The 22,474-nt window shown below is 36.4% G+C and overlaps 2 protein-coding genes and 1 pseudogene across 3 annotated transcripts; 1 reads left to right on the plus strand and 2 right to left on the minus strand.

The window, feature by feature from the left end:
* Positions 1–1,397: 1,397 nt before the first annotated feature.
* Positions 1,398–4,277, plus strand: LOC147293419 (pectinesterase/pectinesterase inhibitor PPE8B-like; annotated as a pseudogene). Its single transcript, XR_015120241.1, has 3 exons — positions 1,398–1,803; positions 2,571–3,114; positions 3,606–4,277. The product of XR_015120241.1 is annotated as a pectinesterase/pectinesterase inhibitor PPE8B-like (transcript).
* Positions 4,278–11,357: 7,080 nt separating this feature from the next.
* On the minus strand, positions 11,358–13,627 carry LOC147293420 (uncharacterized). The gene is made up of 2 exons (XM_086231068.1): positions 12,547–13,627; positions 11,358–12,412 (listed from the first exon to the last, which is right to left on the minus strand). The coding sequence occupies exons 1-2, from the start codon at positions 13,625–13,627 to the stop codon at positions 11,358–11,360; spliced, it is 2,136 nt and encodes a 711-aa protein (XP_086087194.1).
* Positions 13,628–21,621: 7,994 nt separating this feature from the next.
* LOC147293421 (uncharacterized) lies at positions 21,622–22,398 on the minus strand. Its single transcript, XM_086231069.1, has one exon. It carries the CDS (start codon positions 22,396–22,398, stop codon positions 21,622–21,624), a length of 777 nt encoding a protein of 258 aa, XP_086087195.1.
* Between the last annotated feature and the right edge of the window lie 76 nt (positions 22,399–22,474).

Here is a 22,474-nt window from a genome sequence, read left to right on the forward strand (position 1 = left end):
AGCACAAGTGCTTTATCAAAAGTCCAGGGCGCTTGCAGAATCACTTGCTTCTTATCCTCCTCAAAGGCAAACGTGAACAAGAAAAGATTGGGTCCCAAATCTTTCACAGTCACAGCCCCCATCGCATCCCAAATCTTCACCATTGTTTGTTTAAAGGCTGTCCTGTGGAATGTTTTACCCGTCAACACATGTCCCACCAGACTACGCTGCATGACCTCACTGTTTGTCGTTGAGCGCGGTCGTTCGATTTGAATAGAATCCATCTCGACTTCAGTCAGAGTCAGAGTTCTGGAGAAACTCGTTTCTATCTCCTCCATCGGTCGGCAGAGTCCCAGTCGAAGAGGCACCTTTGAGAAGATGATCGTCTCAAATCTGAGCACAACGATGCCGGCCAGATGTAAAAGAACCAACCCTAGCCGTCAAAGCCCAATACTTTGCGCAGAAGTTAGGTTTTGGAAAAAACTCCCGCTTGAAGGAGGAGAGTACCCTTAACATACCATATTTCACTTTTACGTGTGAGTTGGGATGGGGATTGGTTTCCACGGATCTGACTTATTAGCTAGGAGTAGTAGATATTCAGCCAAGAAAGAAATTAATTAAATGTTTTCCGGCTATAGAATTGATTATGGTTTTAGAATTGACTGTATATATAATTATATATGTATATTAAAAATGTTTTAGAGTAAATTAATTAGTAAGATTATACGACACTAACTACTTTTCTGAGCCCACTACATAACGTACTCTCATAATTTAAATTGTTCATTTTTTAGGTCTTCATTGAAAAATCATCGTAACTCGTTAGTATGAAAGCGCTAGAAATAGAACTCGTGAAATTCTCATGCATTTAAATATTGATTTGTGCAGTGATAAGAATAAATATTTATTTAATTTTCTAATAGTAATTCTGTATTTATTTGTATAGTCAAAATTATTCAAACTTGCAATTTATATTTCATGAGAAAAATGATATGTTCAATTTATAATGAGATAATTTGGTCATGAAAATTAGTTTGTAATAAATGAATTTCCAAGGGATGAGAGTGTGCTTGCTAAACATAAAAATGAAATCTCATTTTTTTTTTAATCTAATATCTCATACTCATTTACAAATCTAGCTATATTAAACAAACGTACGAAAAGAAACGTGAAATCAGTAAGTGTACGTAGCGAACCACTCAAAACGGGGGCCAGCTAGCTAGCCTTGCTTTGTTAGTCCATTTGAAAAGTACAAGTGACCAATAGTGAATCAGTGATGATCATATGATGAGAATGCACCAAAGAATTAAAAAAAACCCCTCTTTGGATTTACATGTGGATTTTGATTATTTTTGAGTAAGTGATCGAGAGATTGAAATTTGAACAGCATCTACACTATACAGGTCACACATATATGGATGTGTATATATATATATATATATATATATATATATAAAATAGACCCTCCAGGCCACCCTCAACCTGCATTAATTTTTGTGTCAACGGCTTCAGGGAAGCTCTTGTAGGTGCTAATAATATTATTATGTGCCTTCAGTAGTAGTACCCCATTTGTTAGCTGCGGCAATAATTTCACAAATGATATACAGTACTCAGAATTCTTGAAGGTTCCTCCATCGGAATTTGCTGGCTCTCTCAGGGTCACCATCGATGTTGTACAACAGTTAGCCTCCAATCTCTCTCCGTTTGCAAATGTGACTTTTGGAGATTTTCGCCTTTCTAATGCCATCTCCGACTGCCTTGATTTGCTCGGATTTACCGCCGACGAGTTGGACTTGTCTCTCTCTGCTTCACAGAATCAGTCAAGTACGTGCTTATTATTACAAAATTAAACTTCTATTAAAACCTTGTAATATGTTCATATATATGCATGTTGCCTATGCTAGCTTATAAGAGAATTCTTTTTTAATTAACATCTCACTCAAATTGATACTTTGTTTTTTATCTTTTGGTTAATTATTTAACATTTTCTTTAGGTGTTTGACAATATATTCGACCTATTTTGGGTACTTTGAAATATATTTTGGTTCAGGGGTCATGGTGCGGATTTAATCTAAGCTATCATTAAATAAATAAATGATTTTGCTCTGCATGCAAGCCACACATTTATCTTTGGGTTATGATATTAATTTTTCTTGCACAAATCAAACCCAAATGTTGGAGAAGTTGCTAGCTTAGGGTTATGTATGTAATCTCACATGACTATCAGCTAATTAAATCATATATAAAGAAGAGAAGCACACACTACTAATCTCTATATATAAACATATAATTATATATATATTTTTAAAACTCAATATTCATACTTACTTGACGGGATATACGTTGCTAAATTGAGAGAAATATCTACATATTTGACGAATCCGTAACCGAAAAACTGAAAAAGTGTGTGGTCGGAGTAATCAGCTGCACAACACAAAACTGCTTGATGGATGTCACATATATATGCAATTTTTGATTTGCATAAATCTTTGCAGTTTGCAGTCCACCAACATTTTATATGATTTTCAGCTGAACAAGTTATACTAATTATTAACCAAGACACACCTTTTCATGCATTGATTTATCTGTAGGCAAAGATAACGGCGGCGCCGGGAATCTAAGTTCTGATCTGAGGACGTGGTTGAGTGCTGCACTGGCTAACCAGGACACATGCAGTGAAGGGCTTAATGGCACCAACAGCATTTTCATCAAAACGTTGGTGTCCTTTGGCCTTAACCAAATAACCTATATGGTCCAAGACCTATTAGCCAAAGTGCACCCTGACCAAGTTTCCAATCAACACGACGACGACCCTAATGGCCAAATCCCTTCATGGGTTCAAAACGAGGACCGAAAGCTGCTACAAGCAGATGTGGTAGCTGTGGATGCCATAGTAGCCCAAGATGGGACTGGGAATTTCACAAGTGTACGTGCAGGAGGCAGTGTTAGCAGCACCCGATCACAGCCCGCACCGCCATGTCATATACATCAAGAGAGGGGTGTACAAAGAATATGTGGAGGTCAAGAGTGAAAAATGGAACCTTATGATGATTGGAGCTGGTATGGATGCTACTATAATCTCTGGTAATCGCAGTCATGAGGGCAATTGGACCACATTTCGTTCTGCAACCTTTGGTAATTAAGCATATGTTTGATTCATCTTAATTATTGAATTTAATTAATTAAACTTCTTAATTTGGACCACGTTTTATATCATGTGTATCGTATCTCTTATAGAAGTGAAATCCGCATATGCAAATTCGTCGTATTTTTATTTGAAGATACATTAAACATTTCTTCTAAAAAAAAAAAAAAAAGATACATCAAACATTAACTGTCATCCTATATTAAATATGTATCTCAATGCTAATAATATGTACGTACATGCAAATTTATTTCGATGTGATTATTCTAAATATGTCATATGCGTTGGTCAATGATTTCTCAAAACCCATCACAATATAAGTGAAACCTACACACAGAAACATATATATATATATATATATATATATACATTGTTGGTTCCGACAAGAAATTGTATGTAACCGGCACATATTCTACAATGTTAAAATGTGATACAAATATATGTTTTTATACATTATATTGATCCTGTTTTTTGTATTCAGTTGTCAGTAGCACAACATTTATAGCACAAGACATAATGTTCGAGAACACTGCAGGGCCAAAGATCCGGTCCGACGCAGACCTATCGGTGTTCTACCGGTGCGGCTTTCAGGGCTACCAAGACACACTCTACACTCACAGCAACCGCCAATTCTTTCGCGAATGCAAAATCAGCGGCACTGTGGACTTCATCTTTGGTGACGCCACTGTTGTTTTCCAAAACTGCGAAATTCGGGCCAGACAAGGCCAACCAAAACAAAAGACCACCATCACGGCCCAAGGCCGTAAGTACCCAAATGAGCCCACGGGCTTCTCCATCCAATTCTGCAACATCACTGCGGATTCGGACCTATTGGCTGCCTCTGTTAACTCTACCCCTACATACACGAACAGTCATCATGCAATCTTTCTTGAGCGACGTCATAAGGCCCGAAGGGTGGCTTGAGTGGAATGGTAGTTATGCTTTGGACTCGTTGTTTTATGGTGAGTACAAGAATTATGGGCCTGGAGCGGGCTTGGAGAGCCGGGTTAAGTGGCCGGGCTATCATGTATTTAATGAGTCTACTGAGGCCAAGAACTATACAGTGGCCGAATTTATCAAAGGAGACCTTTGGTTGCCCTCTACTGGTGTCCAATATACTGCAGGTACAAAGCATAGCTAGTGTTTGATTCCATTTTCAACAGGTACAAAGCATGTCAAGAAAATATATAGACACACAGCTAGTTTAAGATTCATATATCTTTTTTGTTTGTTTTTAGTTCAGTAAAAAGCATAGGCATGTTTTATGCTAATGAAGCAAATCAACAATTGCCCAAGGTCTCAAGCTTAGCTAATGAAATGAACGCTATGTTTTACGCTAGAGAAAGGGTGATCTAAGGTCCTACCTATAATTATTTTAGTGAGCTACATTTTATGCCAATGGTTAGGAAAATAATTTTGCTCACCATTGGTATGCATAACACTAATTTGCTGAAAATATTAATTTGGTCGTTCTATTTTCAATGTGAGTCCTTCGTATTAAAATTTATATCAGTTATTCTTTCAATTCTTAATATTTTAGTTCATGTTCCTTCTAATTCTGTTGGAACACCTTCAGCTAAAGCAACATATCAGTTTAACATTTTAGGATGAAGGCCCTATGATTGGTTAGGCTGCAAGCAAGATTGTTCATTTAACCTGAAAGTTGGAAACAATTGTATCAATTTTTTAAAAAGGAATCATTAAAAAGAAGATGGCTGATGGCTGCTCCCTACTTAGGCTTTTCATCAAACACTTGGTGGACGACTGGGCAGCAAGAGGTCACGGGCCAGAGCACGGGGGGTCGTCATCCAGAGCTTTAGGGGGTCACTGGTGGCTACGAAAGGTGGATTTAAGCTTTGTGCTCCGGCGTTGGGGGTTGCCCGACCCCCTGCCTCACAACATGGATCCGCCCTTGGATCTGTGATTTCACTTTTGTACCTAATCGTCATTAGCTTCTTCTTAGATCAATTTTTTTTTTGGGAAAGGATTGGAGCAAAAATATATAATTAAGCACTACGTATTTATATTATAAAGAGTAATGCTATTAGCACTCATCATTTAACCTAAAATCCTTCAAACTCATTACTTATAATTTTTTGGGTTTTTTTTTTTTAAAGCCCAAATATTAAATAACCCTGACTGTGCGGCCCAGTTGAAAAAATGCGGTACCAACGCGGCCCACTTTTAAAATGGCCAGGAACACTCGCAACAAAAACCATTAAAAAGCAGCAAAATTACGGGCCCTGCCACCGGTTCCTTTAACTATCCGTTAATTGCCATAACTGCAATTAACCTCTTAAAACGTCTTTAAACTGTATTAGCAGATGATTATAATCACAACAAAATCACAGAGCCTTCTGGAATCACAAACACGAAGAACAAAAACCGTTTTCGATTGCCTTGAAGAATAAAAAACCACAGACCTATTCTGAACGAGAGATTCAAGCAAAGAGAAACAACACCTGGTAGCTACTGACCACCATTGTCGAGGAAGAAGAAGAAGCGACACCCAATTTCTACCTCAATAGCTACTGACTTCCAGGTACAATTTCTTCTACAAAACATTACATATTGAACCGAGTACCAAAAACAATTTTCAACGAAAAACCTAGACCCATTTCAATGAAAGACAGTATTGTCAATATCTACTAATAGTCATAAACCCATTTCGATATTTACTAAACGGTTGCTTTTTAATGGTTTTCCAGACTCGAAAATAGAAGGAAACCCTAATAACTACTGACCAACATTATCCAAGAAGAAGAAGAAGAAGCTACCTCAATAAAACATTGAAGAAGAAGAAGAAGCTACTGACAAACAGGTACTATTGCCTTGCTTGGTAATATATGTCATTGTCTGGTTAAATTGCCTATGTTTATGTAATATTCCCAAATGTCAAATATGTGGGATACTAATTGATCTATATGCATATGGTAGTCGTCTAATTGATATAGATTAATATCTAATATGTGGGATTCTAATTGTTACTGGCTGGTAGTAACTATCTGCTTTATTGCAGACTGGGGCATTTGGTTAGACTTAAAAACAGTGTTGCATTTGAATTGTTACTGAGGGAAAACAGGAAGTGGAATTGTTACTGGCTGGTAGTAACAATTAGAATCTCACATTTGGTGGGATTCTAATCATTACTGGATGGTAGTAAAAATTGGAATCTGACAAATTAGATATCTCCACTACCTATGTATTGCCACTGCCTGGAATTGTTACTGGCTGGTAGTAACAATTGGAATCTCACAAATTAGATATTGGCACTGCCTATGCAGATTTTCCAATGACAAATATGTGGGAGTCTAATTGTTACTGGCTGGTAGTAACAATTGGAATCTCACATTTGGTAGTAACTATCTGCTTTATTGCAGACTGGGGCATTTGGTTAGACTTAAAAACAGTGTTGCATTTGAATTGTTACTGAGGGAAAACAGTGAGGATACTTAGGACTGAAAAGTGGAGGAAGTGGAATTGTTACTGGCTGGTAGTAACAATTGGAATCTCACATTTGGTAGTAACTATCTGCTTTATTGCAGGATTCAAAGAAAATGGCCACAAGAAGGGCAATAACAAGTGCAAAAGAAAAAACCATTATACCAAAACAGTCCGGAAAAATTCAGTACAGGTGCAACATGGTTGCATTCCAAAGTGCTATGGACAAAATTAAAGATGACCTGACTCCCAAGGCATACGAAAAGCTACAAAAAACACCTTTTTGGCCACTTATAAATGCATTTCGTAATGAAATGATGGGAAGCAACCCTGTGAAATCAGATGACGGTGTTGGATTCTTCATCCAAGCATACAACAAGGAAACAGAGAAGTTCCATTTTGGTAACAAGGAAGTAGAACTTACAACAAGTGACATTGCTGATTTATTTGGGCTGCCAGAATTGGGAAATGAAGTTGTTTTGACAAAAAAAGGTTTCAAGAAATCCAAGTTCATTACAGATCACTTTAAGGATGATGAACAAAGGATAAATAGAACCTCAGTGCAAAATGCTCTCTATAAAGCAGTAGAGGAAGGAAAACAACCTCAGACACCAGCAGGGAATCAGAAAACTTCAAGGAAGAGAAGACTGAAAGACAACAGTGACGATGTTGTACGTCTGATAATTTTGTACCTGTTGGCTACTTTCCTATTCCCAAACTCTGGATACCACCTTGCTTGGGACTTGGTCAAGCATGCTGAAGACTTGGATGGAATGGTACATAAAGCATGGGCAAAGGGAGTGCATGATTACTTGCACAAATCATTGTGCAAAGACAGTAAATCAATGGCTGGTTGTGTCGTTGCCATACTGGTAAGCACTAAACTGAATTCATTAAATATGAATGTATTATTTTAGACACTATGTTTAACCATTTTTGTACGATTTTTCTCTTTGATGAATTCCAGTATTGGATATGCAAAAAGACAAACATCATTAATCCAATCAAGGGCAGAGAGGAGGAAACTCCTGGCATAGTCAAATGGGATCTGGATGATCTCAATCTCAAGTTGAAACATTACACACTTGAAGACTTTGAGGTAAAAAAGCAAAACAAAATATAGTTACTTTATACTAGTAACTATTTTCAAAACCAAAACACTAACAATCTTCACTTTAAATTGTGAAGAACATGTTTGATGATGAAGAAAGAGGGGAGAAACCAACTAATGAGGAAACATGCCGGCTAGGAGACACAGAAGAATCAGAAGAAGATAAAGATCCACAACCGACACTCCAAGATTGGTTAGATAAAAAACACAAAGAGGAGGAAGTGGAAGTAGAACCGTCACCGTCACTCGAAGCTTGGGTAAGAATTCAAAAATAATAACAAAACGCCACTGCATATTTATTGTGCATTTTTGTTCTATAAGTTGCCACTATTAGACAATAACAAACACCTGCAAACCAGAAATTGCCACTGCCTATGCATATTTCTAATTGTTACTTCCAGGTAGTAACAACTGGAATTTCTCATATTGGAGTGTGCCTATTTCCTACTGTCAAATATGTGGGATTCTAATTGTTACTTCCAGGTAGTAACAATTGGAATTTCTCATATTGGGGTGTGCCTATTTCCTACTGTCAAATATGTGGGATTCTAATTGTTACTTCCAGGTAGTAACAACTGGAATTTCACATTTCCGTTTGTAATAAAATGCCACTTTATCAAAGTAACAATATGGCAAACACTAACATTTTCTTTTATGCATGCAGTTAGACCGCTTTGAAAGTGAGCAAATCAGTAGGGGGAATAAGAAGGACATGGAAGAATTCCGTAACATCTATGAAGAAGTCATAAAGGAATTAAAGACATTAGTGGTAAATGAAGATGAAGATGAAGATCACAATGAAGATGAAGATGAAGTCATTGGCAAAAAATTGATTAAACAACTCACCACTTACAATGCCATACTTGATGAGAAAAATGCTAGTTATTGGCAAATGGTTCTCACTGCAAAGGAAGAAATTGGGAAACTCAAGAGTGACAATTATGAACTGAGCCAAGAAAATAAGAAATTGAAAATGATGAACAACAAAGTTAAGCAATTACTCAATGAAGAGAAAGAAAAGAGAAGAAGTGATATAGAGGAACAACAAGTCCAAGAGGCCAAAAAAAAATCACTCTTTGAAGAGATTGAGAAGCTGAAAGAAACAATTTCAAGACAGAAAGAGATGATAGAGAAGTTGGTTAACAGTGGGAACATTGAGTGCCAAGCACAAAGGTCACCTGAAAGAGACGAGCAAATGGAAGGAGAGCATCCAGCTGAAGATTCTTTTGAGCATCAACATGAGCCTCAAGCTGCAAGGACTCCTCAACAAGGGCATACAGCTGAAGACTCTTCTGAGCATCAAGATGAGCCTTCACCATCTTTTGCCTTTGAGAATGCTGCATCAGTTCAATTAACTCCCAATCTACCTGCACAGAATCAACCTGAACAGTCTTCTCCCTGCCTTGCAATTGTACAATACTCAATGCTGGGAAGGTTAAAGGAGAGAGAAGACAGAGTTAGGAAGGTTGATGATATATATGAATACAACTTTGAACCAAGGAAGAAGAAGAAAGCTGCAAGAAAAGACGTACCAGAATTGCCACACAAAACAAGAAAGATAATGACAAGAGCTGAAAAAGGCAAAGGAAAAAGTGAACAACCAAACTTTGATTTGGACCTGGACCTGACACAAGAAGATGATGACCTGACCCAGGAAGGTGATACAGACTTAACACTACAAGCTGCAAAAAGAGCAAATCTCGAAAACATAAAGTGGTCAAAGTATCCGGTCTTCAAATTATTGAATGAAAGAGTTCAACAACTCCTAATTGAATTTTGGACAAATGCCCCACACAGGTACTATTGCATTTTTATGTTGAATTTTAAAACACCTGATTGCCACTGCAAGGCAGTAACAATAGCTTAAGCTACTGACTACAATATACTGTTTATGCAGCACCTTACTATGGCAGAAAGGAGAAGGTGGAATCAGTGCAGTCTCTAGACAAGATGTTCTAAACTTGATCATGGACAATGCAGTGACAAACAATGTAAGACCAATTTCTACACAAACTCAAATTAATTTAAAGAGTAAAAATTATTGTCAACTACTTAACATTGTTTAAATCTTGCATACCAGATGATTGATGCATTTGGAGAACTACTGCAAGAGGAAATGGACAAAATAGAATCTGAAACACCTGCAAAGTCAACATTCCTCACAACCTTTGCTTCAGTAAGTTCATTTAAAACTTCATTACTCAAAATTAACCAAGACTTCATCATTGTTACTGACAGTCAGTGGCAATTCAATAACAGATTAAGGATGCAGAAGATGATCAGTTGGGGATAGAACAATTCCTTTTTGAACCTCTCCTTAATTGCTTGGGGAAGTCGGACAAGATATTCATCCCAATGGTCACTTCTGAAGCTTTTCATCACACACTACTTGTGATGGACAAGGATGCGGGAAATTGGCTTCACTTCAACCCCATGAAGCAAAGAAGGATCGAGATGGATATATGCTACAAAAAAGCCCAAAGACTGGTATGAAATGTGTTTAGATTTCATAAAACTAAATTCTATGGACTTAAAGATTGATATGAAATGTGTTTAAATTTTAAAAACAATGTACTTTAAAATGCAGAAAGCGCGCGTGGACAGCTGGATCTATGTCATGCAGGAAGTAGCGGATAGTATTCTAGAATCAAGAATAAGAAGAAAGCTAAACAAAAGAAGCACTGCAAGAGAGCTCAAATTCACTGAAGTTGAGCTCACAGATGACAATGAAGCAACACTCAGATGGTTGAAAGACTTCAGCAATGACTACGAACTTCACCAATCTAAAATTTGTCCACAGCAGTCAGAGACATCGTAAGTCGTCTACCATATGCATATAGATCAATTTCAACAAAATTATGAAAAAAATAATCTTAAACTGATGCCATTCAATTTTATAATTTGCAGATTGGATTGTGGGGTCTTTGTCATGTATTATATGGACAAAGTTTCAAAAGAAGAGCTGAATAACAACAAAATCACAAAAAAGGACATTCAAAAGTTCAAAGCAAATGTAATTGAAAGGTTCATTAACCATGAACAAAGCTGGACTTCGCAGCAACTTCAATCCTTCAAGAAAATCCAGATGAAGGACTGATCACACTCTGTGCTGTGCCGAAGAAGGACTTTACCTACTGCTTTTTTATGTTTTAAAATTCAAGTTTATGTATTTTTGTTTCAAACATATTGCAGAATTTTATTCCTATGTTGAACTCTTTTGTCTTTTTTATATTGAATTTTAAAATGCTTAACAGGTTGACACTGCCAAACGATGGAACAATATATGATTGCCACTGCCAGGCAGTAACAATATGCAATTGCCACTGCCAGGCAGTAACAAAAAACGTGATTAAAACAGTAACAAGGGAAACACAAAACATGCATGGACTTCACAAACCACCATATTAAAACAAGCACAACAATTTAAAATCATAAGAATAACATAAACAAAAATTAAGAGATGAAAAAATATCATTTCCAAAAGCCAAAACAACATAGTAACAAAATGTTACTATGCAACTGTAACAAAAAATATCTATCCAAAATATCATTTACAAATGGGCTCCTATTAATCAAGTCACATATTGCCAATGCATAAAATTTCCTCAATTGTTTAAAACCTATAAACCAATAAACTGTCACGCAGTACCATTATTACTAAAACCTAGAGCAACCATAAAACTAAATTGGCTCTCTACATGTCTTCCGGTTATGACCATCAGGTTTTCCGCAGCGACTACACTTTCTGGCACGAGCAGCTTCTTCACCTATAGACTTCGCCCTCTTTGTCTTTGGCCTACCACAAGGTCTCTTAGTAATAGGAGGCTGAACTATCATAGCATCTTGACTAAAATCATATAATGCTTGAGAAATATTTGGAACCGGAAAAATTGGAAACTCATAAGAACCCTTAAAAGACTCCGTCTTGAAATAACTGTCAATGAAACTGTACATTGAAGCTCCATGTCTCTGAATGGCAGCAAAAGCATGAGCACAAGGGAAACCTGAAACACGCCACTCATGGCATGAACAAGTCTTCTTTTCCAAATCTACACACACAGTCACCTTCCCTTCAACTTGGTAGACATGAGATGAAGATCGAATCACCTTCCAGTGCAAACCAACTTTGGATCTCTCTCTCAACTTCAGTTCCAAATTAGGACAAAGCTCAGTAGACCACGATTCTGCCTCTATTTTTCGATTTGCCATATTCTCCATCACTTTGGTTCTAATGCCTTCAATCATATCTAAAATGGGGAGGGACCTCAGCTCCAAAATCCAAAAATTAAATGACTCGGACACATTGTTGCACATTTCCCCATACCTGTTACCTTTAAAAAACGCATTAGACCATTTTTCATATGGTGCTTCTGCCAAAAAGTCAATAGCAGGACGACCACCCTCTGCCTCCAGCTTCCCAGCAGATAAGTTAAATGCCTCCTCAGTACGTGCATAAGCACAACACATGAACAAAAATAAAACCCTCTCACGCATATACTTATTGTGTGTTGTCGGATACCTATTTGCAATGTTACGTTTCAAATGCTGAAAACAAAAACTGTGAGGCCAACCCGGAAAAACAGTAGCAATAGCATTGATGAGACCAGCATTCCGATCAGTAATGAAAGTAACTATCCGCTTTTGAGGAACCAAAACATCAGCCAACCTTTCCATGAACCACGTCCAATTATCTTCAGTCTCCGAATCCACAATTCCAAAGGCAAGAGGATAGAAACCTGCAAAAACAAAGCATTATAAGAAAGCTACTAACTGACAGTAGCAATTAAATCAGACAGTTTTAACACTTCAAATCAGAATGAAAACAAAACAAATTCACAAAAAACAATCACATTAAAAGCAAATAAATTACCTTCATTTCCGTTCTTTCCAGTAGCAGCAAGCAATTGGCCCTTGAACTTGTTTTTCAAAAAAGTACCATCAAGAAAAAGCATCGGCCTACATGCCATGAATCCCTTCTTGCAAGCACCAAAACAGATAAACAGCTTCTGAAAACGTTGTGTCTCACCATCCACTTGCAATTTCGCAACAGTACCATCATTACTCAATACCAAAGATTTCAAATACCAAACAAGCTGCTTGTATGACTCCTTGTCATCACCATAAACAACATCTTTTGCCAACTCCTTAGCATACCAGGCAGTACGGTATGACACATCTAAACCATAGCTATTTTTAATGTCTTTCACAATATCAATTGGCCTCTTCCCAGGATTAGACCTAATATCATCAACGACAATACTTTTCACAATACGAGAAACCAATCTTTCAGACTTTGTTTCCCGAATCACACCACGACATGTGTGAACATTATCCAAATGCCTAATGTAAAAACAACCATTGACTCTACAAAGATACGCCTTTACATGCCAATGACAACCATCAGAAAGCTTCTTAAAGCACTCAGCATACACACGAGTTTTTTCATTTTTAATATACACAAACTTAAAACCCATCTCAATAGCATACTTGCACAACTTCTCCCTAAACTCAATGACACCACCTTCAAATCTTTGACCAACACCTTCAATATACCCTTCCCAAGCCTTGGTCAAATAAACCTTCTCCGCCTCAGCCTTATAACACCCTAGATAATCATTTTCAACAATTGCTGAATCACTTGTTGAAATCCCACCACTATCAGCAGAACACAAAGAATTGCTACTAGAACCACTGTCAGTAACAAAAATATCAACTATTTGTGCATTGAATAATGACAAACAAGTAAACAACATCTTCAAGTCCTGATCATCTGCCAATACACATCCAGATTGACCGCCAAGAACATATTTCAACACAAACGAACCAATCTTCAACATACTAAACTTTGTGCAAATCAAATTGCACAAACCACAAAAACTCCAACTAACAGACAGTGGCAAAACCACAGTCTGAGAACAGTAAATAACCCTCGCAACGAAATTTGAATCCATGATACCTAAAAAAGCAAAAAAAATAACCAAAACTAAAAAGTTACGAACATGCAGTAACAATAACAATAACAATTCAAACAGTATCAATTCTAATAACAACAACAAACACAATGAAAAAATAAAACAAAAGCCACACCCTAAAATCATTAATCAAAACAAAAAACAAACAGATTCTAAACGTAAAAATCTTCAATCGATGTAAAATTCCATACATACAAAAATCGAAAATCAAAGAACAATACAAAAACCATACCAGATGAAGCACAAACCGAGAGACAGAGAGCCAAAAACAAACAGATTCTGAATCGAAAATCTTCAATCAATCAATCTAAAATTCAAAAAATACAGAAATTGAAATCAAACACCAATACAAAACCCATACCAGATGAAGCACAAACCGAGAGAGAGAGAGAGAGAGATAAAGAGAGACAGAGAGAGACAGAGAGAGAGAGAGACAAAAACCATACCAGATCGACTACACAAAGCTTGATCGATCGAGTAACGAAGCTCAGTTTTACGAGCAGAGGCACAGAGCAGCTATGATCCCGCGCATTCAAAAATAACGATTTATAACAGTAAGGGTAAAAATGGCATTTGAAAGAAAACAGTGGACCGGAAGAAAAATAAATGGGCCGGCAAAGAGACAACTGGGCTGCACAGGAAAACAGAAAAATCAATAGGGCTGCACAGGAAGCGCAAGCCCAAAATTGGGTGTTATAATCATTATCTTTAATTTTTTTTTTAACTCTTTTTAAACTAATCCTCATTTTATAAAATGTAATGCAATTAAAATGGCTTTCATATTTTTTTTAATACTATTGGCTTACTTCTTTTAGTGATTAATTTTAAACCCCCTAACCACTAAATTTGCCTAAACCCCCACCCATATAGAAACTCTCTCAAAACCCCCTAATACTTACAATTCCTTTTATACCTTCATACACATAATAAAGGGTCATTTATAAATAAGTCAATAAAAAAGTTTCAATATTACAAGTATATACCTGGTTTGTTAGCGTTTATGTTATGGTTTAGCTCCGAAATTTTGGAATAACGCCTCCACGAAGCCCATTCTATACCTTAAGAGGAGATTGGATCAAAAAATAAGGATTTACCCTTACAAATTGGGGAAGGAAGCAATGGTAAAAAAGAAGGGCAAAAAAGTAGATGAACGAAATCAATAAAAGGGTGAAACTAGAGTATTAAAAAAATGGGTAAAACTGAAATATTTAAAAAAATGGGGGTCAAACTTTGATGGATATTAGTTGACCAGGGGTTTTGGGAGAGATTAAATCCATAATAGGGGGTTTTGAATTAGTTTTATTACGTGGGGTTTTTGAATTAATCAAGTTCAAAATATGGGGTTATAAATAGTTTACTATTCTTCTTTTATAAAAAGAGGAAATTACAGATTTGGTCCACTTATTTTATACCTAGTTTAATTTTGGTCCACGATCTTTTTTAAGTTCTGTTTTGGTCCACTAATTGTTTCATTTGTTCAATAAAGGTCCAGATTTGTGACTTTAAATCTTTTGGATTGTGTTTTCTTCAATTATAATTGAAGTATAAGTTATATTTCATCATTTCTTAGTCATAAAAACAAATTTGGAGTATTATAATCTAAGAGAATTGAGATTTGGTGAAATTTGAAAAATTGGCAGTTTTGGGTACCCTACTTTAGGGTCAATTATCTTGAGTTTTAGAACTCCAATTTGAATGATCTTTATATGGTTGTAAAGAAGAAATGCATAGCTTTAAAACAAGTATATATTTGCTGAATTTGGGTGAGATTTGATAGGGTAAAAAGCAGGCCAAATTTGAGAAAACAAATCTGGACCTTTATTGAACAAGTGAAACAATTAGTGGACCAAAACAGAACTTAAAAAAGATTGTGGACCAAAATGGAACTAGGTATAAAATAACTGGACTAAATCTGTAATTTCCTCTTTATAAAAAAATAATAATAATAAACCACAAAAAAAGAGAATTAATTGGCAAGGAAATAATAATAATAATAAGTCCCTCTATGTTGCTCGATCGACCGAAATGCCTAATATATATAATACTCCAATAGATTAAAGACAAAGAAGAATATACATGTTATGCATCAGTTCTATTCTTTCTCCGCTCCCAATTAACTCTCTTTCCTTATATCGAACTCTTAACTTTCATCACATTAATTGCACATGCATCACATCGTGTACTTTCTAAATATTAAAGGAATAAAATTGAATTTAACAAAGTTTGAAATGATTTGCCATTATATATTGAAGTATAGAAATGATCGCGCGAGTATAGAAAGATATATAAATTTTTAAGAATTAATGTGTGATGCGATCGATTTGATATCTATCAACCACCGCTGGCCTTTTGGTTTAAAAAAAGAAGAAAGAAAAACGTATGTTGTTGGCCTTTGAGAAGGAATAAGAGATATATACTAGCTAGGTATTTATGATTTGTAATTATTATAAATAAGAGTGAAACATTATGTTTAATATGTAAACAAAAAAAAAAAAAAAACACATTCTGTTGCTTTCGTTTTCTTTTGCTAAATAAAAATGGGAATGATTATGCTAACTTTAATGATGGTCTTTGGTTACAATTTGCAGAATTTAGTCGGTTGTTACGGGGGAGGAATAATTTATAGTCAGGGAACTGCAACTTTCTATAAACCTCCATATACTCGTAAGTACTTATATTTGTATGTTAAAATAAATGTTCAATATCGTAATGGTATTGAGTTTTTGTTTTGTTAGAGTTAGGGGAGAGAGGATTTGAATTTGAAATCCCATGAAAAATAGAGAGAAATACCACTAGACCTATATATACATATATATATATATAGACAAATTTTTTGTGCAGGATATCCGTTATTTAACTAAAGAACAAACGCCCTGTCATTTTTGTGATTGTTTGCCATTTTTTATCCAATTTGTAACATGATTCAATCTTTTAGGGTATAGATTCATCGTTCAAGATTATAATTTAGGTTTTAACTCTTGAGTTTGGACGATTGCCTAAAACTTGACAGTTAAAACCTAAAATCTAAGGAATGAGAGATCAAATCCATGAGATTAAAACCCCCCAAGGAACGGGTCTCAATTTAGTGTCTAGAGTCCAGTACAACCTTTCCTTCTCACTCTCAATTTAGCCCAAGCCATTTTCTAAACCTGGCTCCACCCATAATTAATGTTATTTAATTATATGTTTTATAGATCTATACTATTATAAAGCCAGAAAGAGGGTTTTGGTGTTACAAGCTTCACTAAATTTTGAATAGTCTCAAATGACATTTTTTAAACAAAATAGTTAAATAAAAACAGATTAATAACATAAGGGTATACCTGTAGAATGAAAGAATTAAAACAAAATTAAGAAATTATGAAAAATTCTCCCACCACCTTAAGAATGTTTCAAAGGAGGAGAAAGTGGCCAAACTGCCAAAACAAATAAAAAAAAAAAAAATGATAAGTCAATAGTATTAGTTAACATATATGTACGTGGTTGTCAGAGTAGCCCATTAGCATGCGCTTCAGTGTGTATTAAGAGGTTATTATATATAAATTAAGCCAGAAGGCTGTTTTAGTTCAAAAACTCTAAAAGTTTCCTTTGTCAACTAAAATTCTAAACAAAATGCATTTAGTTAACAAGGAATAAAACAGTGTATATAAGAATATGTTAAATTAGAAATTAAAATAAAAACTAGTCTTATTAGTACAAATGCTCTTTGAAAGTAACTTTCATTTTCAATTTGCCTTCTTAAAGTTTAATCTTCTTACTTTGCCTCCTGAATTTTACAAACTCGGCCTTAATTTCACTAAGTCATATTCCGTCAAGTCAATTCGTCAATGACTCCGTCAAGTAAAATACCAGAATACCCATCCACGTAAGTGCCACGTTGGATTTTTTAACAGAGCCATTGACGGACTTGACGAAATATGAGGTTTGTAAATTTCAGGGGACAAAGTGAGAATATTAAAATTTAAATGGGTAAAGTGTGAATAAAAGTTAGTTTCAAGGGACATTTGCGCAAATAAGCCTAAAAACTAAATAGTTAGTGTAGAAGAGGAGAGACCAGTTTCTCCCCGGCCATTTTTGTTTTAATGTTATAATTTTTTTGTTTGTTATATTTTGTCATTGAATCCTTTTATTTTAACAAAATTACAAATATACATATAGAGAGGCAATTGGCGCGCAGGTAACTACGTGCAAAGGGGCTAGTTCATTTCTATTTCTCTAGCTTACTAATTGTATTGCACAACATATTGTACAAAAATATCAATAGACAAACTTTAAATTTAGTTTGTCGTTCAAAATTTGCTCAATAAAATAGGTTACAGCTTATAGCAGAAATCTAAATTTTTAACAGAAGTTTCAAACTATAATTTTTGAGTTAATTGTCTTTTTGACAGCTTCAGCATGTTATGAAAATGAAGATTTTGGTCTTTTTGTTGCGGGTGCAAGCAATGTCATATGGAAGAATGGAGAAGGGTGTGGTGAAACTTACTTTTTTTTTTTTTTTTGGCCAAGAAATGAAAGATTGCATTGAAAACAGCCACACAGGCTCGAAAGAAACAATACAAACAGACCAGAATCAAACTAACAAGCAGCAACCAAAAGCTAAGGAGAATAACAACTAAACCATAAAATAATGACTCTAAAAAGCAACAAGCAAAAAATAACACCTAAGGAAGAAACTGCAACCAAATAAAATCAGAAAGTTGCTCAAAACATAAGGGAACACTAGTCCAGAGGTAAGCCATCAGCCACCAACACACCAAGCAAGGAAGAAGGGGGTGATACCACCCAATCCTCTGGACACTTCTTCCCTCTAGCTAGCAAGGCAACTGCATTTGCAGCCCCATTTGCTTTCCTAGGAATCCAAGACCACTTGACAGAAGAAAAGGAAGAAGACAGCTGCCAGATGTCATGGATCACAGGTTCAAGCTGCCAAATCATATGCTTCTTAGAACGATCCAAAGCTTGAATTACTGTCAGTGAGTCAGATTCCACTTCAATATTAGAGAAACCACCATTCTTAGCACAAATTAAACCCTCTTTTACTGCCATAGCTTCCACTAAGACAGAAGATTCAGCAAAAAAATGTTTAGCAGAGCCACCAACAACCTCACACCTACTGTTCCTCATCACTACCCCAATACCTGCCTCCTGAGATTCTTTAATCCAAGAACCATCAGTGTTAACTTTGATACTTAAATCACAGGGAGGACGCCATAACAATTGAGAAGAAGATGGGAGGACAGAAGATGAAACCACAGAAGGAGAGAGGGAATCAAGAAATTCCAAGCAAGCTCTCTGTGCAGAGAGGCAAACCAACAGAGGATCAGGCTCCACATATTGAAAAACAGCCTTGCATCTGGCTTTCCATATAGACCATGTGATAAAGCAAATCCATGTTAGAAGAAATGATGAAGTATCCTTCCAAGTATCTAAAACACCAAGAAGCCAAACATCAAAAGATGTAACGGATGCCTTGTTCACCTGATAGCCTAAGCAATTAAACCACACAGGCTCAACCCAACTGCAAAGTAGCAACATGTGCTCCACTGTCTCAGGAGAAATCTTACAAAGAGGACAAATAGGGCTAGAGATGATCTTTTTCTGAAAAAGATTACATTTAGTAGCAATAGCATTCTTCAAAACTCTCCATAAGAAATGTTGGATCTTAGGTAGTGTCTCAGCATTCCAAAGAAACTTCCACAGTCTAGGATTAGATTGATGAGACGAGTGAAAATGTACCACAGTCTAGGAATTCTCCTCAGAGAATGCTTCCATATATACCCTGACCTGACAGTGTATGAACCTTTTGAAGTCAAAGGCCAGATAAGTCTATCTCCAAACCTTCGAGGACCAAGGTCAATAGATTCAATCTTCTGCTGCATCTCCAAATCAAGATAAAACTCAACCTTACTAAAGTCCCATGTCCAAGTATCAGTGTCAATAAGAGAAGAAACTCTACTAGGGACATTAGAAACACCAGCCACATCAGATTGAAAAAGAGAAGAAGAGTAACCTGGTATCCAATTGTCTAGCCATAAGTGCACAGAAGAACCATCGGAAATCTTCCATTTAGAACCAGAGGCAAGTAAATCTCTTCCTTCAAGCAAACTATACCAGGCCCAAGTGGATTTCCCACCCTTCTTAGCATGCCAGAAATCAGTATGAGGGAAATAAATTCCTTTCAACACTCTAGCCCATAAAGAATCTGGTTCATGAATCAATCTCCATGCTTGCTTTGCTAAAAGAGCCAAATTGAAATCTTCAAAATTCCTGAAGCCTAAACCTCCATCCTTTTTTGGTAACCCCAATCTATCCCAACTCACCCAATGTATTTTCCTCTCATCATCCTTTTGCCCCCACCAAAAGTTGGACAATAAAGAGTTAAGATCATTACTAACTGCTTGGGGAAATTTAAAAATCGCCATGGGATAGGCAGGAACAGCACTAGCAACTGCCTTGATTAAAGTTTCTCTACCTGCGCATGATAAAAAGGCTTGCTTCCAATTCTTCACCTTTTTTGCCACCGAATCTTTAACAAAAGCTAAAGCATCTTTTTTCGATTTTCCCCAAATTGTTGGTAAACCCAAATATTTCCCAGGGTTTGTGGCAGCAGGCATATTCAAAACAGAGCAGATATTAGCAATCACATCATCACCAGTATTTGGGCTAAAGAAAAGGGAAGACTTAGCAAAATTGACTCTCTGACCAGAGGCAATCCCATAATCTTCCAAAAGTTGCTTCATCACCATGCAGTTATTCTTAGTAGCTTTGAGAAAGAATAGGGAATCATCTGCAAAAAACAGATGAGAAAGAATAGGGCCATGTCTACTAAGTCTGATGCCTTCGAGAGTCCCATTAGCAATTGCATCTTGAACCATGTAAGATAGAACATCTCCAATAAAAAGAAAAAGATAAGGAGAAAGTGGATCTCCTTGTCTTAATCCTCTAGAGGGAGAAAAAAGAGAACCTGGCTTACCATTAATATTAATCGAAAGAGAAACAGACTGAACACAAGCCATTATTAAGTGAACCCAAGCAGCATCAAACCCCATCTTAAGCATAGTAGCCTCCAAAAAATCCCATTCCACTCTGTCATAAGCCTTGTTCATATCCACTTTTAGACCCAACTTCCCAAAAACACCAGATTTTTTAAGCTTTATGTGATGAAAGGCTTCATGTGCAATTAAAATATTATCTTGAATTTGCCTATGAGCAACAAAAGCACCTTGAAAAGGAGAAATAAGATCTGGTAAGAACCCTTTTAATTCGTTAGCAAGGATTTTTGAAAGAATCTTGTAAGAGAAGTTGCAGCAGCCAATTGGCCTGAACTGTGAAAATTCCTCCGGAGCTGAGACTTTAGGTATTACCACCACTCTTGTATGATTCAAGTGGCCAAGAATAGAGCCAGTAGCATGGAAGTCAGTAGCAGCTTTATTAATAACCTCATGCACAATCTCCCAATGCTTCTGGTAGAAGATGCCAGAGAAGCCATCAGGACCAGGAGCTTTATAAGCTCCTAAATCAAAAACAGCAGTCTTGACCTCTTCAAGAGACACATGGGTCATAAGAGACTGATTCATCTCATTAGTAACAACTGGTCTCACACTAGCAATAGCTTTAGACCAATCCCTAGGCCCATCAGAAGTAAATAGTCTCTTAAAATACCTCAGAAAACCCTTGTGAATATCATCCTCTTTCTCCAGCCAAGAGCCATTCTCATCCTTGATACACAAGACCTTATTAAATTGTCTTCTCTGAATTGTAGAAAGATGAAAGAATTTGGTATTCTTATCACCATGTTTGAGCCAGTCAATCCTAGACCTTTGCTTCCAATAAAGCTCTTCACCCTCCCATAACTGTTTAATTTGCTTCGTAAGATCCATAATCCTTGCCTTATCCATATCATCACAGGGCTTATTTTGCTCATCATATAAGCATTTCATCAACTCAGCAATCATTTTACTATTATTACCTTAATCCTTCTTACTCCAAGCTGTTAAGTTCTTGGCACAAGCTTTAAGATTTCGAACCCATCTCTCAGCTCCAGGTTCAGTATCAGCAGATTTCCAAGAGTCTTTCACAATTCTTTTGCATTCCTCCTTTGCTAACCATTTAGCCTCAAACTTGAAAATTCGAGGAGATTTTATTTCCTTGTAATCAGTGTTGAGCAAAAGTGGAGAATGATCAGATCCCATATAAGGCAGGTTGAAAACTTGAACATTGGGATGAGTATAGTGCCAGCTAGGGCTAGCCAGGGCTCTATCAAGTCTCTCTTTCACCCAAGCCCCCTCTCTATTATTCACCCAAGTGAATTTAAGTCCATTGCAACCCAAGTCCATGAGGTTAGACACTCTTAGGAAAGATTGAAGATAATTAAGCTCTCTAGAAGACAGTAAATTACCTCCCTCCTTCTCATTGTTCCAGGCCATGACATTCAAGTCACCAAAACATAACCAATCATCCACCATCTGCTGAGCATACAAAGACATAGAATCCCAGAACTTAGACTTCTCCAAATCGTTGGGAGGGCCATATATACAAGACGCCCTCCAAGACTTTCTTATACACTTTTCAGTAACCTTAATGTTTATAAGGTTTTTTGAATAATCCAAAACTTCAACATCAATCTCAGAAGTCCACCATAAAGCCAAACCACCAGAGAGGCCTCTAGGATTGACATAAAAACTATTACTGAATGACATTGAACCTTTCAACGCTTCCAACTTATCAGAATTATTCCTAGTTTCCATTAAAAACACTAGCTAGGACAGGACTGTACTTCTTCCGCATATCCCTAAGGGATTGAACTGTCAGGTCAGTCCCAAC

The sequence above is a fragment of the Dryas octopetala genome, chromosome 2 (assembly GCF_963921425.1).
Source record: "Dryas octopetala chromosome 2, drDryOcto1.1, whole genome shotgun sequence".
NCBI classification, from domain to species: domain Eukaryota; kingdom Viridiplantae; phylum Streptophyta; class Magnoliopsida; order Rosales; family Rosaceae; genus Dryas; species Dryas octopetala.